This window comes from Crinia signifera, chromosome 5 (assembly GCF_055691185.1).
Source record: "Crinia signifera chromosome 5, ASM5569118v1, whole genome shotgun sequence".
NCBI classification, from domain to species: domain Eukaryota; kingdom Metazoa; phylum Chordata; class Amphibia; order Anura; family Myobatrachidae; genus Crinia; species Crinia signifera.
In genome coordinates, this window is record NC_139221.1 from 144907149 (window position 1) to 144921997 (window position 14849).

Below are 14849 nucleotides of genomic sequence, written 5' to 3' on the forward strand. Positions count from 1 at the left end.
ACTCGAACTTAAATAAATCTGTTCGGCAAAAATTGTCCTCACCTCTAGGACAAATCAGTATTGTGATGACTACAAATAGAGCTTTTAAGTCATTCATATGTACAGTACCTACTTTATTCATCTCCACTTCAGGAGAAAAGCACAGAGGAGATGATGCTGACAGTTTTGGCTCACACAGCTGGCTTACTATGTCACTAGGCCCTGCCCAGTTGTGACAAAATACCTTGATTCATAGAACCACAAAGAGGGGTGGCACTAAAATGACATAATTTGTGTTTATTTAGCCTTGATCCCTCCCTACAGACCAGAGATTCCCATATTATCTTCCCATCCTACCTTATAATTAGTGGGTCCAGAAGACTATTTCACCCTGTAGACTACCTACAAAATCAGGAATCTCATGCAACTTCTTGAAAACTAGTCTGTGAGCAATTGGTTTTGTGATCTTGCCAGCACTTCTAGAATTTCAAACAATTGTACCAATATTAGAATGGTTGTGAGGTATTGATTTGTATAATAACTTAATGTGAACCAAGAACATATATTGATGAGTATCCCTATTATAGTAAACTTTGAGTTGCAGGGTTTAGGTGTACTAATCCTCTGGTTGGTGAGGAGGCAGCACACATAAACTTAAAGGCATAGCGATGGATGATTTATATATTACAATTACAATGTCAAAAACATGCAATGGAAGCTGCTCAATCAAATTTGTAAAGCCTCTCAGGTGCTGACAATGAGGGGGATGATCTACAGTAACACTAACTTTTATGAAGACTAAAAAGGCGGATATAAAGCACACAGTGGGACATTGTATAATCAGGAAATACATCCATTTCAGTCATTTTCCTAATGATCATTGAGGTCAGTAAAACAAAGCCAGTACAAATAGCTACATTAAATAAGTTCACAAATCGGTGGCCAGACTCATTGAGTATAAAACAGTGTTTGTGGTTCAGGGCAGAGGTTTGCTGTGCCAATCTCCCTGAGGTCAGTTACATAATCAGTGTTAAAGGCAGGAAAGCCAAAGAAAAAAAAAAGCATTGAGTGCAGAGGAAGAGAGTGTGATGCATGTAAACTAGTGACAATAGTGCAGCACAGCAGATGACAGCATCAACAGTGGACATAATGAAAAATCTAAAAGATAACATAATAAAAATACATCCATAGTGGAAAAAATAAAAATAAATAACCAGATGAAAATTACATGTGAGAGAATTCCATAGCAATAAAAAATAAATATGTAGGAGACAATATATTGAACAGGAATCCCAAAGAACAAAAAGGTAATCACATTAGTCATAAAAAAGCAGCTAAATTAAAAATGTTCCTTTAGGGGACAGAGCAATGAGTCTATTGAACCACCTCAACTCGATATCTGAATCACAGTATGTTACCTATAACTCCCTGTCCTTATGCTGCAAAATGAAATGATATTGCTTTCTAAAATGAAATTTAAAGTAATAGACATAAAGAAGATAGGAAAGGCTACAATATAATATCCAAATGCTACAGTATATTAAGAAAACATTAAAATGTATCTTTTTATCAAACCTAATGCCCATTCTCATTACTTGATACACTTCATCTATTCCCAACTTCCATGTGCAATTCCAACTGTTCTTTAGGTCTTTAGTATGAAACCTACCAGAGGCAGGGCCTGCTTCCCTCCTATTCTTCCTCTATACCTCCCATATCATCAGTGATCTGCTGATTTGTTCTGCTTCAGCATCTCCACTGATGTTGATTCCCCTGCCTAACATTTGGTAGAGGACTAATGCGTAGTTTACTGACTGACAGCCATCATTCACCTGTGCATGCTCCTTATAGCTTAAGCAAGTAGGCCCACCCTTGCCCTCCTTCCTTTCTCTAGTAGTATTGTAATGTTTGGTATTTATGCTATGCAATTTTACTACAGTATGTCAGATAATTCTATATTGTACTCCTGTCTTAAAATCTAATTCTTAAAATTTTCTATGTTACAATGTGCTGCAATTTGTTACCCTTTGTGGCACCTTATAAATAAAAGATAACAATAATAATAATACAAATAATAATAATAATAATAATAATAATAATAATACACAAATTACAAAACTTTTTTGAAGGGTTTTAATTCCCATATATCCTCCATCTTGTATTAATCAGAAACAACGGTTTCCTCATTGAGGGGCAGATTTATTAAGCTCGATGACATGATAAATTGTCTGTTTTTTATCACCGGCCAATCAGCTCCTAACTGTGAAGTTACAGGCTTGGTTTGAAAAAGGACAGGTAGGAGCTAATTGGCCGGTGATAAAAACAATATACTTTATCATTACCAAGCTTAATAAATCTACCCTTTAATGTGGAAGGTTTTACAATGAATTTGTTTGAATCAATATGGATTTCAAAAAAAAAAGAAGCTATAAATAGAGTGGGTTAATGTTAATGTTAAACATTCATTCGCAGCCCGTGCTTATGAACATGGCGTGCGATGGAGGGTGCGTATCAGCATTCGCAAGGCAGCATCTGGTGGACTCGCAAGGCTGCAAATTCGCAGCCTTGTGAATCAACCAGAATAAGGTCCTTAGCCCCCTGGAGAAATATACAGATAAGCCCTCATACAGCATAGCTTCAAACTTTCAGTTCTTTGAAATCAGGACAATATAAGGGGCATGCCCTGTGCTCCCTGAACAGCTGGACAACCCCATGTTCACCTCCCTGCAATGTATAAATTCCATGTGCTTGCATATGACATTTATTCAGGGATCAGTCTCTGCTTTTGCATAGCAGATCAGCAGCAATCAAGGGCTCCCCATACCCCCTTCCTCCCCAGGACACTGCAGCCAGTAACTAGGACAAGGAGACAGTGTCCAAACAGTGGGAACGACCCACAGGAACCGGAACATGCACAGTGTGACCAGTTACATCCAACCGCCCCTCTAAGTGTGCTAGGTCTGTGGCAGCTCAAAGGCAGCTAGTTACTTTTCTTGTTCAAAATAGGCATCTTACAGTACTTGTGTAAATAAATAACTTGGAGCTACAAAACTCCTTTACTGAATAACACTGACCATCTTGATGCATAGAAAGTGCTACAAAGCAAGTTTAAAACTAGCTCGTATGCCGTAAAAGTCCCAGTAAAGCATCTCTACTACACTTGTGCTAAGCCTTTCTGACTAAATTGCTAGTAAAATATGTAGTTTTAATAACAGTGAGTATGTGGGGTCTGTGGATCTCTTAGTAAGGCAACAATGCACACAATAATAGCTATACAGTACAATTATACCAACTTAACTATCCTTCTGGTTGGAAATACAATAACTTATTATAGTTAGAGTGGAATGGTGTGAGACACTTGAAGTGGTTGAAATTATTCTATAGAATGCTATTGTACTTGCGTGTGATGCCTTATCACAAGATGTCTAGCATACCACAAAAACAATATGTATATCTAGCCAGAAGTATAAATAAGTGCGGACACATCTGTATCCTGGATTCTTCTAACCTCTGAAATACAACTCATTGAACCTGGCTGTCACAGACAGCACTGGTCATAATGATGGCGGTAAGCACAGATGTGCCTCTAATCTGTTTATTATCCATGCGTGACTTCAGGCTACTGTACAAAGCACTGGGCCAGGCTTGTATCTGAAATGTTATGTTTCTGTTATACTGTATCTGTAGCTGACAAAAATATTAGTAACAAAGTATTAGAATTAAAGTAATTACTCTTTTGGAAAGGTACACAGGTTTTCCTACTATAGTATGTATGCCTATTAATATATGCTCATTAATTATATGTAATGATTATTATTCTTTTAACAGATATTTCATTTATAATAATTCACAAGAAGAGAACATTTTTGAAATTGACACAAATACTGGAACAATAAGAACAAGAAAACGACTGGATCGGGAGGAAATTCCATGGTATAATATTACTGTGACTGCTTCAGAGACAGGTTGTCTTTTAAATATATTCATTTAGCAATACATTGTTTATCTTTTTGCTTTGGTCAATTTATAATGATGTTTATGATTGTTGTAGTAATCCAATAATTGTAAGAGCTGAGCTCTTTCTTTCTAAAATATATATTTACAAACCTACATAAAGCATCCTTTGTTTTGATTCACTTCCAAATACATAAATATACTACTTTATATTAGGTGGTGGCTGCTATGGGGTGTAAAATATGTAACTCTGTATACAGTAGAATGCACTTGATAGTTGAAAGTTGTGTAATTTAAATGCCCCGCCCCCAGATATATATATATATATATATATATATATATATATATATATATATATATATATAGGATCCCAGTGTCGGTGCGGCACTCCAAGTATACTCGGTGACGTTAGGTAAAGTAGATATCTTTTTATTAGCAACGTTTCGATGCTACGCAAGCATCGTTATCAAGCAAAATATTTTGCTTGATAACGATGCTTGCGTAGCATCGAAACGTTGCTAATAAAAAGATATCTACTTTACCTAACGTCACCGAGTATACTTGGAGTGCCGCACCGACACTGGGATCCTGTATGCATCTTTAGTGCGGGCACCCAGAACATATCGACTAAGGAGGTTGTGCCGGGCATTTGGACTTATATATATATATATATATATATATATATATATATATATAAAAAAAAAATAGATATGAACAAATACTTATGCATGAATGATACAAAAATATATTACACTTTTTATGCATTTGTCTGCTTATTGTTGATTTAAGGGAAAGATAAGAGATTGTAATAAAAAAAAACCTGGAATCTTCTATGTTCAATTTATGTTTTCTACAAAATATTTTTTATATTGTGTTAACATAGGCTAGCTGCATGACTACAGTAAAATTATGTCCTGAATATGCTACACATCTGTAAACATAGAATGACAAAATTCCACATAGTAAATTTGCATTGAACTACTGTAGTTAATAACTTATTTCATTTAAACTAAAAATTCCATTCCGTATTTTTAGTCAACTTATCAGTGTACATAGTTCAATATTACAAAATTTCCTGCCACTTACTTATGCACAAATATTGTACATCTTGTGCATTTCTTTAGAACCTATTTTTTTGGTTTTCAAAAAAATTAAAAACACTGCTGTTATTTTACTTATCTTCAGTAATTTAATTCTGCCAGATGCAATGGGTGAAATTTAATAGGATGAGAGATTCAGAAAGTGAGAGATTTGGTAAGAAATCTCCAGTTTTTTTAAAAGTGGCAATCATTTAGACTGCTAAACCAGTTTGATTTTGCAGTGTAAATGATTGCTGCTTTAAAAAAACCAGGAGATTTCTCACAAAAATCTTTCTGAATCTCTCATCCTATTAAATCTCAGCCTATGGGGGAAATTTACTAAAGGAAATTTGTAAAAAATAGGTGTATTTGTATCTAGAAATACACTTATTTTTGACATTTACTATCCCGAAAATACCGCAATTCGTAGACTCCTTTTTATTTAAGTCTCAGGGGGTGAGGTATTAAACCTTAAAAAGAGATAAAGTGAGGAGAAATACTGTAAAGTACTAGCCAATGTGCTTATAATACATTTAAATGTCATGAAATATAATAGATTAGAGCTGATTGGATAGTATGTTATCTCTGTACAAGCATTAAAACTACTATCTAGAATATTTTGTACACCAGCACCAACTCTATTTGTATTTTCAAGGATCCTGTTGAACGTAATCAGTATATAGCAATGATGTATTTTATTATCTGAGGAGAATAAATGCAGAATTTGCAGTAAGGTCTTTTAATTCCGTAGCTCCATTACACATCTGGAAGGATCCTATGACTAACATGGAAAGCATTCCAGTGTATCACTCTAGGCACATTAGTGGAGACGCTACCTCGGGACATATGTTTACAAACCACTATAAACATTGGAACTTTAATAATATTTTTAATAACACCTACTATGTATTATCTGGAACGATTGAAATTGCAAGATTCTGAATAACAGATCCTACTACTGCATTGGACTGGAAATATATATCAAAATTGTAAGGTGTATTTGGTGTTAATTATTTTTGTATTTCCATTCTTATAGATAACCCTACGCTATTGAGTTATGTTTCAGTTGGTATCAAGGTTTTAGATGTTAATGACAACCCCCCTTATATTGGAAATGAAGATATAGTTGTTTGTGAGAATGGAAGACCTGGACAGGTAATAAAATATTTTAGAATTTTTTAACATAGAAACAGAGTTGATGGCATATGTGGTATATTAGGTCAACAATGTCTAAGTCGGCCTAATGAAAAATAAAAAATGCACAAGGTCAACATAGGAAAATAGTTGACAAAAGCTAAAGGTCATTATGGAAAAGTTCAACGCATGAAAAGTTAAACATGAGTTTTTCACTTTTTTTCTCAATTTCGACACCTGAGCACATGGACCCTCCCGCAATTAGTTTACTACATCCCCCCACATGGCTCACTTAACTTGCCATGCTTCAGGTCAGGTGCCTCACTCTGCTACTGCTGCACACGGCACCCTGTACAATTCCCAATTAGAGTGCTTGTGGATGGTAAATTATGACAAAGTTAAAAAAAGAAAACAAATCCCAAGAAACCTATTCATGATTCACCCATAGCCATGACGATATTTTGCTTGTGTTTACTTTTTGGTCATGTCGACCATATGTTTGTTGACCATACAGTGTCAGCCTATTGACTGTCGACCTAGAGATTGACATTCAGCCTTCGGGATACTTTGTATATACATATGTCTTCTCAAAAGGTTTGTTTAAAATAACCTATATTTATTAGAATAAATTAGGTTTAAACCCTAGGTCATAATACAAATTAAAATTTTCATTGTACTTCTTAAACTAAGTCTATACTAATATAACATGTTGAAACAAAGGTGTTGACACTTTCGAACTATACTATAGAAAAAATGTCATTTATAGTGACAATTAAATTATACAAATATAAGTTAATCGGTTATGCCAATTAAACAATATAGTTTGCATAAAAATACTTTAAAATAGTTTGAAATGTATGTACAGATGATAATATTATCCCCAACATGCATGACAGTAGAAGTTGAAGCATGTGCTGCTTCTTCATTGGCTCCCACATATAGTCCAACAGACCATAGCTAGTTAGGACCGAAAACAGGCTGAAAAAATATACAGCAGGGATGGGGTAGGATGGAGAAAGGGGGATATGGTTGGAGATGAAATGAATGGGGCTGGGAGTGGAAAAGGATGGATGGAGTTGGGAAAGGAAAGAGCTGAGCAAGGGGAGGACTGTGATGATACAGCATATGCTAGGTCCCTTTGCTATTACAATAATAATAGTAATAACAATAATAATAGTAATAATAATAATAATAATAATAATAATAATAATAACAACAACAATACAATATAAGGCCCGAAGTGTGGTGAGCGCAGCGAGCCCCGCAAGGGGACACAGTCTCATAAGAAAAACGGGAGTCCAGATATTACATAAGTACCACTATAAGTCTATAGGAGGAAACATATATTCATAACACTATATAGCAATATGCCAAAATCAAATATTATATTTGTATTTACCATTCACAGATATAGTATAGTACAAAAATGCAATAAAACATTTTTTTTATTGTAACTAGAATCAGTTAGATGCAGTTATAAATTAATAAGAGTAAAAGGCAACATGCAAGAAGCCTAACAGACAATTCAGGGAAATGAACAAAAAATTGCAAATGGATAGCGGGGTAAAGTTGCTGGAAAAGTGTGGATTGCAGCAAATGAAGGCCTCTCTGAAGCTAATTTTGCTAAATTCTTCTGTATACCAAATGATTGTTCAGTTTTTATTAATCCATTGCCTTTGGTGTTCAGTATACCTGAGAGAGACACAAACTAATATCTAGATTTTACAGTAGTAGTAGTAGTAGTAGTAGTAGTAGTAGTAGTAGTAGTAGTTGTAGTAGTAATAAATAATGTCTGAAAATCTGTCTTATACCCAACATGCATGACAGTAGAAGTTGAAGCATGTGCTGCTTCTTCATTGGCTCCCACATATAGTCCAACAGACCATAGCTAGTTAGGACCGAAAACAGGCTGAAAAAATATACAGCAGGGATGGGGTAGATGGAGAAAGGGGGATATGGTTGGAGATGAAATGAATGGGGCTGGGAGTGGAAAAGGATGGATGGAGTTGGGAAAGGAAAGAGCTGAGCAAGGGGAGGACTGTGATGATACAGCATATGCTAGGTCCCTTTGCTATTACCATAATAATAGTAATAATAATAATAATAATAATAATAATAATAATAATAATAATAATAATAATAATAATAACAACAACAACAATACAATATAAGTCTATAGGAGGAAACATATATTTATAACACTATATAGCAATATGCCAAAATCAAATATTATATTTGTATTTACCATTCACAGATATAGTATAGTACAAAAATGCAATAACACATTTTTTTTTATTGTAACTAGAATCAGTTAGATGCAGTTATAAATTAATAAGAGTAAAAGGCAACATGCAAGAACCCTAACAGACAATTCAGGGAAATCAACAAAAAATATGAGCTCATAAAATACGGTCTGACTTCTGTGCTACCTAATATGAAAAATCGAAATAATGTCCTCTTTTTATGATTTTTTTTATTTTCCATTACTAATAAGAAGCAATGCTACAAATTAAATCTTAATTTATTTCAAGGTGATAAATTACAATTGCATTAAATGTTTGAATTTAATTTTAATCTATACAACTCTTATTTTTTTATTTGTGATCCTATAAATAAATGCCTTTGTCAGATGCATTTATCAGCATTCTAAATTTAAACCACAGAGATATACTGTGTCTTGGACAATTAGCTTTACTAATTACATGTTTACAATTTGACCTGTTAGCGACCTCAGACAATTAATCTGATTATATGTAAATGTTGTCACTATTGGCTTTGATTATCAATGTGATCCCAGATTACACATATACATATATAAGCAGCATGTATGACCTTATCATGTAACTAAAATTCTCCTTTACAAGTGAAAAAAAAATGTTTGATATTGCTAGTTATATTTGAATTGCTGCAAATAAAATTGCCAAACACACTATTTATTATAAAAAAATATATTAGACTCACTGTTAGTTCCTTATGAGAGAACAGTCCTAAAGATTAGAGAGGGCAGACATGTAGGGCTACATTTACTAAGTGTCAGTGTATGTGTGGTACTTTTCCAAACAGAAGAAAACGTTACATAGTAAGCGAATTGTTGCTGTAAAAGAAAAAAGACTATCATCAATCAGGTTTCACATTCAAAATTTGGGGTTGGGTTCCCCCTTTCTGAGGTATTCTAGACCTGGAATGACCAGTTGTGGGCTGGTTGCTGTTATGGCAGAAGCACTACCTGTAGTGGTTTTCCCTGCTGTAAAACAGGTTTTTGGTCAGTTTTCATTGGTTTTGAATTCAGGAAGTGGTCTGTTTACAAAATTAACTGAACATTTTGCCTGTGCTCTTTAAAACATACATTATGATTTTTTTTTTTCATCTTAGAAACTGATTCCTATGATCAAAACATTTACCACACATGGGTATTTACTAAAATGCAAATTATTGATTACATAGTTTTTTTCTAAACAGAAAAAAGACCTTTGAAATTGACACTGTCCCATCTAATAATAATTGGTAGGCGATTAAGGGGAGAGAGATACAATTTCAGTGTGTGATAAAACTGAAAGTTAGAAGCTGATTGGGTGCTAGATTAACTCTCTCTACCTTATCACTTTCCAAGGCTTAGTACTGTACATCTGTTCCTATATAGGGCAGCACAGATGGTGTAACGGGTAGCAGTACTGCTTCACAGCACTGAGATCATGGGTGCCTATCTGTGTGGAGTGGTTATATTCGCCCTGTTCTTGCGTGGGTTTCCTCTGGGTATTCCGGTTCCGGACAATCCACAAATATACTGGTACACTGTAGGTTAATTGGCTCAAAACAAAAATTAACCCTAGAACGAATGTGTGTGCATGTACATGTGTAAGGAATATAGGGAATATAGATTGTATGCTCCCCTGGGGCAGGGAGTGACTGATGTGAATGTTCAAATATTTTCCATAAAGCACTGCAGAATATGTGTGTGTGTTATAAAAATAACTGCTTATCTATATAATAAGTTAAAAAATCTGTGTGCGTGTGTGCGTGTCCGGCGCATTGCGGACACACCGTGGCACTCAGAGACACCAAATTCAGCAACAAGATACCTCTGGACCCGGTGGTGTGCACCTCGAAGCCGTTTTTGGGAAATTTCACTTAGAAATTTAAAAAACACCAAGTTGTAATTTACCTTCATTGATGTTCTGGGGAAAAGATCGATGATCTGGGAAACCGTTTGCAAAGGAACAACTCCACACCTGATTTCATTGCTGTCATTGAGTATGAATGACACATTCTAACATTATGGTGAAGGCTTTAAACAATTAGGAAATAATTGAGGATATACATAGGCCACACAACACACACACATACACATTGTACACTCACACACACACACACAGTGCACCACATACGCGCACACAACACACATTTATACGTAGAGCACCTCACACACTTACACATTGGACAGATACACACACACACAACACACCACATGCAGTACAATACAAATCCATACACACTACAACACACACCCAAAAACAGTACAACAAACACACAGAACACACACACTTAAACATTGCCAGGATACGCAAAGCACACTACACACACATATATATGTAGCACACATCACAAACTTACACATTCGGCAGATACACACAACACAACACTCACAGTACAACACACACCCACATTCACTACAACACACACCCAAAAACAGTACAATACACAAAACACACACTTAAACATTGCACAGATACACACAGCACACTACACACACACAGATTTATACATTGCACACCTTACGCACTTACACATAGGGCAGATACACACAACACACACACATAACATACCTCTAACAGCACAACACACACCCACATTCACCACACACACCCAAAAAACAGTACGACACACACAAAACACACACTTAAACATTGCACAGATACACAAAGACACAACACACACATACTGTATATATGTAGCACACCTCACACACTTACGCATTGGACAGATACATACAATACAACACACACAACCACATACACTACAACACACACACAAAAACAGTACAACACACACAAACACACAGAACACAAAAAAAATAATTTGCCGTTTATTTAACCGTCTGTACCGGCAAATAAAAACTGTACCTAATGTACCGTTTCTACTTTGTTCCCCATATCCGTCTCTCCAGTCCTCCAGCCTGTCACTGCGCTCCCCGGCCAGTTGCACTGAGAAATCTTTGTCCTGGCCAATGCACCCATTGATCAATACAAAGTGGGTACACTGCACTCACCCTGTTAGTCAGTTGGATATCAGGCACTGCTCTGCCTTAAGGGTTTTCCAGACTCTTTTGGTTCATAGATAATGTTTGGTCGATGGGCATGAGCGCTGCATGTATTTGTTTGAATGTTATGAGTGTAAGAAGTTGAAGAATACGACTGAGATGAAGATTTGTCACGTTATAGTGTACAATTTACTCAATAAATTGTGAAAAAAATATGTGTACATAGAAGTACAGTACAATCAAGAAATGAAAGTAGGATTAAAAAATAAATTCTGATTCAAACTGATAATTGTTTGGATGGCGGTGGGTTGCGAAACAAATCTATAGGTGGAGGGGGTATGGATATTGTGGGCATAATTGGTGTTTGGTACACCTACAGGGGGTCCCCAGTTGATGAGAAATTCTCACTACAGTGTCACCGTAGGGGGATTTCCAATTGGGGTTCAGGTGGTCTTTTAGGGACCCCTTTACAATCCCGTTGGTCTCTTCTCCTGGAGCCTACGGTCTCCCTCAGTGATTGACTATCATTAAGGGAGACTGTAAGCTCAAGGAGAAGAGACCTACAGGATTGTAAAGGGTCTCTAAAAGACCACCTGGACCCCAATTGGGAATCCCCCTATGGTGACACTGTGACCGTGACACTGTAGTGAAAATCCCATCAATTGAGGCCCCCCTGTAGGTGTAACAAACACCAATTATGCCCACAATATCCATACCCTCACCTATAGATTTGTTTCACAACCCACCCCATCCAAACAATTATCAGTTTGAATCAGAACTTATTTTTTAATCCTACTTTCATTTCTTGATTGTACTTCTATGTACACTTACATTTTTTTCACGATTTATTGAGTAAATTGTACACTTTGTAACATGGCAATTCTTTTTCTCAGTCTTATTCTTCAACTTCTTAAACTCCAAACCTTATCAATGCATCCATTGATGATTGTGATGGCTGAATCAGTGGATTGGCCCGGCGGGTGTAAGGAAGAATTTGGCCCATTGCACCCATTCCCAGTTGTGCATTACAGTGGTGCGGATAGTGTGCGCCGCGTCATGACATCATGTGGCCAGGCCCGCGGACCTGCTCCCACACTCAGGGGCTGCCCCACTGTTTGGTAGAGATGCTCGGTGCATGTGCTTTACAGATCCCCAGACCTCAGAGACTGCTGCAGGCAGGTTCGGTGAGGGGAGTGGCAGTGGCAGGGAGCAGTGAATTTTTAATTAATTATGGCGCGGTAAGTAACGCCCACACTGGACCCCACGCACTCAGCGCCTGTAATTACACACCCTAGAAACTGTACCATTGAAAGTATAGAAATTGAGGTGTGGACATGTCCCTTTCTGATTTTGTACCGATTTCGGTACTTATGTAGTATCTGGACTCCCGTTTTTCTTATGAGACCGCGTCCCCTCGCGGGGCTCGCTGCGCTCACCACGCTTCGGGCACGGTGGCTCGCTGCGCTCGCCACACTATATAAAATCAACTCCATGCATAGTTGGATAGTAGGGGTATGAAAAAATGGGTCCAGATAATACATAAGTACCCCGATTTCTGACCCTCAGATGTTGGAGGATATGTCATACAGTAGGTGCTAAATCTCAGGAGTAGATGTGGAATTCATCAACACATACAAGTTTTCAACTCAGGAGCATTGTGTTTCAAACAACAACACCACACCTGATTTCATTGCCATCATTGAGTATCAATGCAAACACATTCTAACATTATGGTGGAATCTATAACAAATTACAATCTTAGGTCTTTGTCGCAGCATACTGTAAGATTACATTTTTCAGCAATTTTGGAAATAAAGAAACCCCAAGGTTTTCCCGGGCAACGCCGGGCGGGTCAGCTAGTAAATAAATAAATATATTAAGAATAATTTCAGTCTTTACTATACAGTATTTTGGTCACATGAGAGAATGATTGACATTTATCTTGCTTTGCTTTTATGTTTATATCTGATTGTCTGTAAACATTCAATTGCCATTTGTCTTATTCTAATTATTGGTTGAATAAAAATGTTATCTGTACACATTATATTAAAAAAAAATTCGTTTCAATACTAAATTTCCTGTAAGAGTTTATGTAGCAATAGTACTGCAAATATTATTTTAGGCCTAGAGAACAGAGAATGTGCTTTAAAAATAATAGTTTCTGTTTTGTAGAAGTCCTACATATGGGTTATTTCAAATTTTAAATAAATGAATATAACAAAATCAAAGACTTTCTTTAGAGAAAAATATTAATAATGTATTTATTAGTTACCTTGTTTTATAATACAAATAAAACCTAATATGCTTAAATGTCCATAGAAGAGTATATGCAACTCTTAAAACAAAAGTATGTTTCAATAAAGTGTCACTATTCAATTTGTCATTAATTTATCTTTTCATAAAAATAACACTTCAAAGCCCTAATTTTAAATCATATTTAAAACTCATAGGTAGAGCCACACACATCTTTAGATATTTCCAACACTTTTTTAAGAGGAAACACTCAGTTCAGCACAGTCATCATCATGAGCATGCCACTGAACCTGTTCTCTAGCAGGAGCAGAACCTGCTCCTCCTAGTAGATTTATTTGTGTGTTTATGTACCTACAGGGCCGGGCAGACTCAAATGACATCAGTTTCCTTCAAATGCCCTTTGTATGCAAATACATCTATATGCTATTTATATGTAATCAGACCTATCCATATGCCCCATCTATGCCATCAGATTTCATCACCTGCCATTTATGTGCCAACAGAAACCTCAAATACACCGTATATGCATCAACAATGTTGATCAATCTGGACTCCCAGGGCCGATTAAGGTGTTTGGAAGCTCCAGTTCAACTAAGCTGTATGGGCTCCTAGCAATAACAATGTCAATATCGTATGCTGGTGATGCTAACACAAATTATGATGTGAAAGCACTCCCAGAACCTCAGATGCATTAAACAAGCTGCATTTACTCCAGTTCAAATTATGACACAATAGAAACCAGAGTTAACATTATTCCACAGTGCTCCCACACTGGAGCTATGGAAATGGACAACTGGGCAATCACCATAGGCAATCACCAAGTTGTTAAATCTTTTCTGCAACTATTGTATAACTCCTGCTAGCTGTAAGGTTTCATATATATTGGGTGGTAGAAAGTGTGGCACATGCCCAATATGTTGAAGGGTAGTGCCAACTAGGAAGCTTGCCCCACTATTGATCTGATTAGTGTGCCAGTGCTGCACTGTGGATGGCAAAATATTTTTCCCGCTACTTTTTGAGACCCTGTCCCCTCCTGCTGAGGCTTTTTTATTAATGGTGTGTGAGTGTACATGTGCTCATGGCTTGGGGGGTTTATTAATATTATCTGTGTTATGTAAAGGTCACTGATGATCTCTATTATATAGAGGTTACTGATGCGCTCTGTATGACTTGACTGTCACTGCAATACTCTT

At 36.4% G+C, this 14849-nt stretch overlaps 1 protein-coding gene across 2 annotated transcripts in view; it reads left to right on the top strand.

Moving 5' to 3' along the window:
• CDH18 (cadherin 18) overlaps nucleotides 1-14849 on the top strand; it is a 621311-nt gene that overhangs the window by 583182 nt on the left and 23280 nt on the right. For both annotated transcript variants that reach the window (XM_083188094.1, XM_083188093.1), the window contains 2 exons: nucleotides 3808-3944; nucleotides 6049-6167. In XM_083188094.1, the coding sequence (XP_083044220.1) occupies nucleotides 3808-3944; nucleotides 6049-6167 (256 nt within the window). The remainder of the gene's footprint in view (nucleotides 1-3807; nucleotides 3945-6048; nucleotides 6168-14849) is intronic.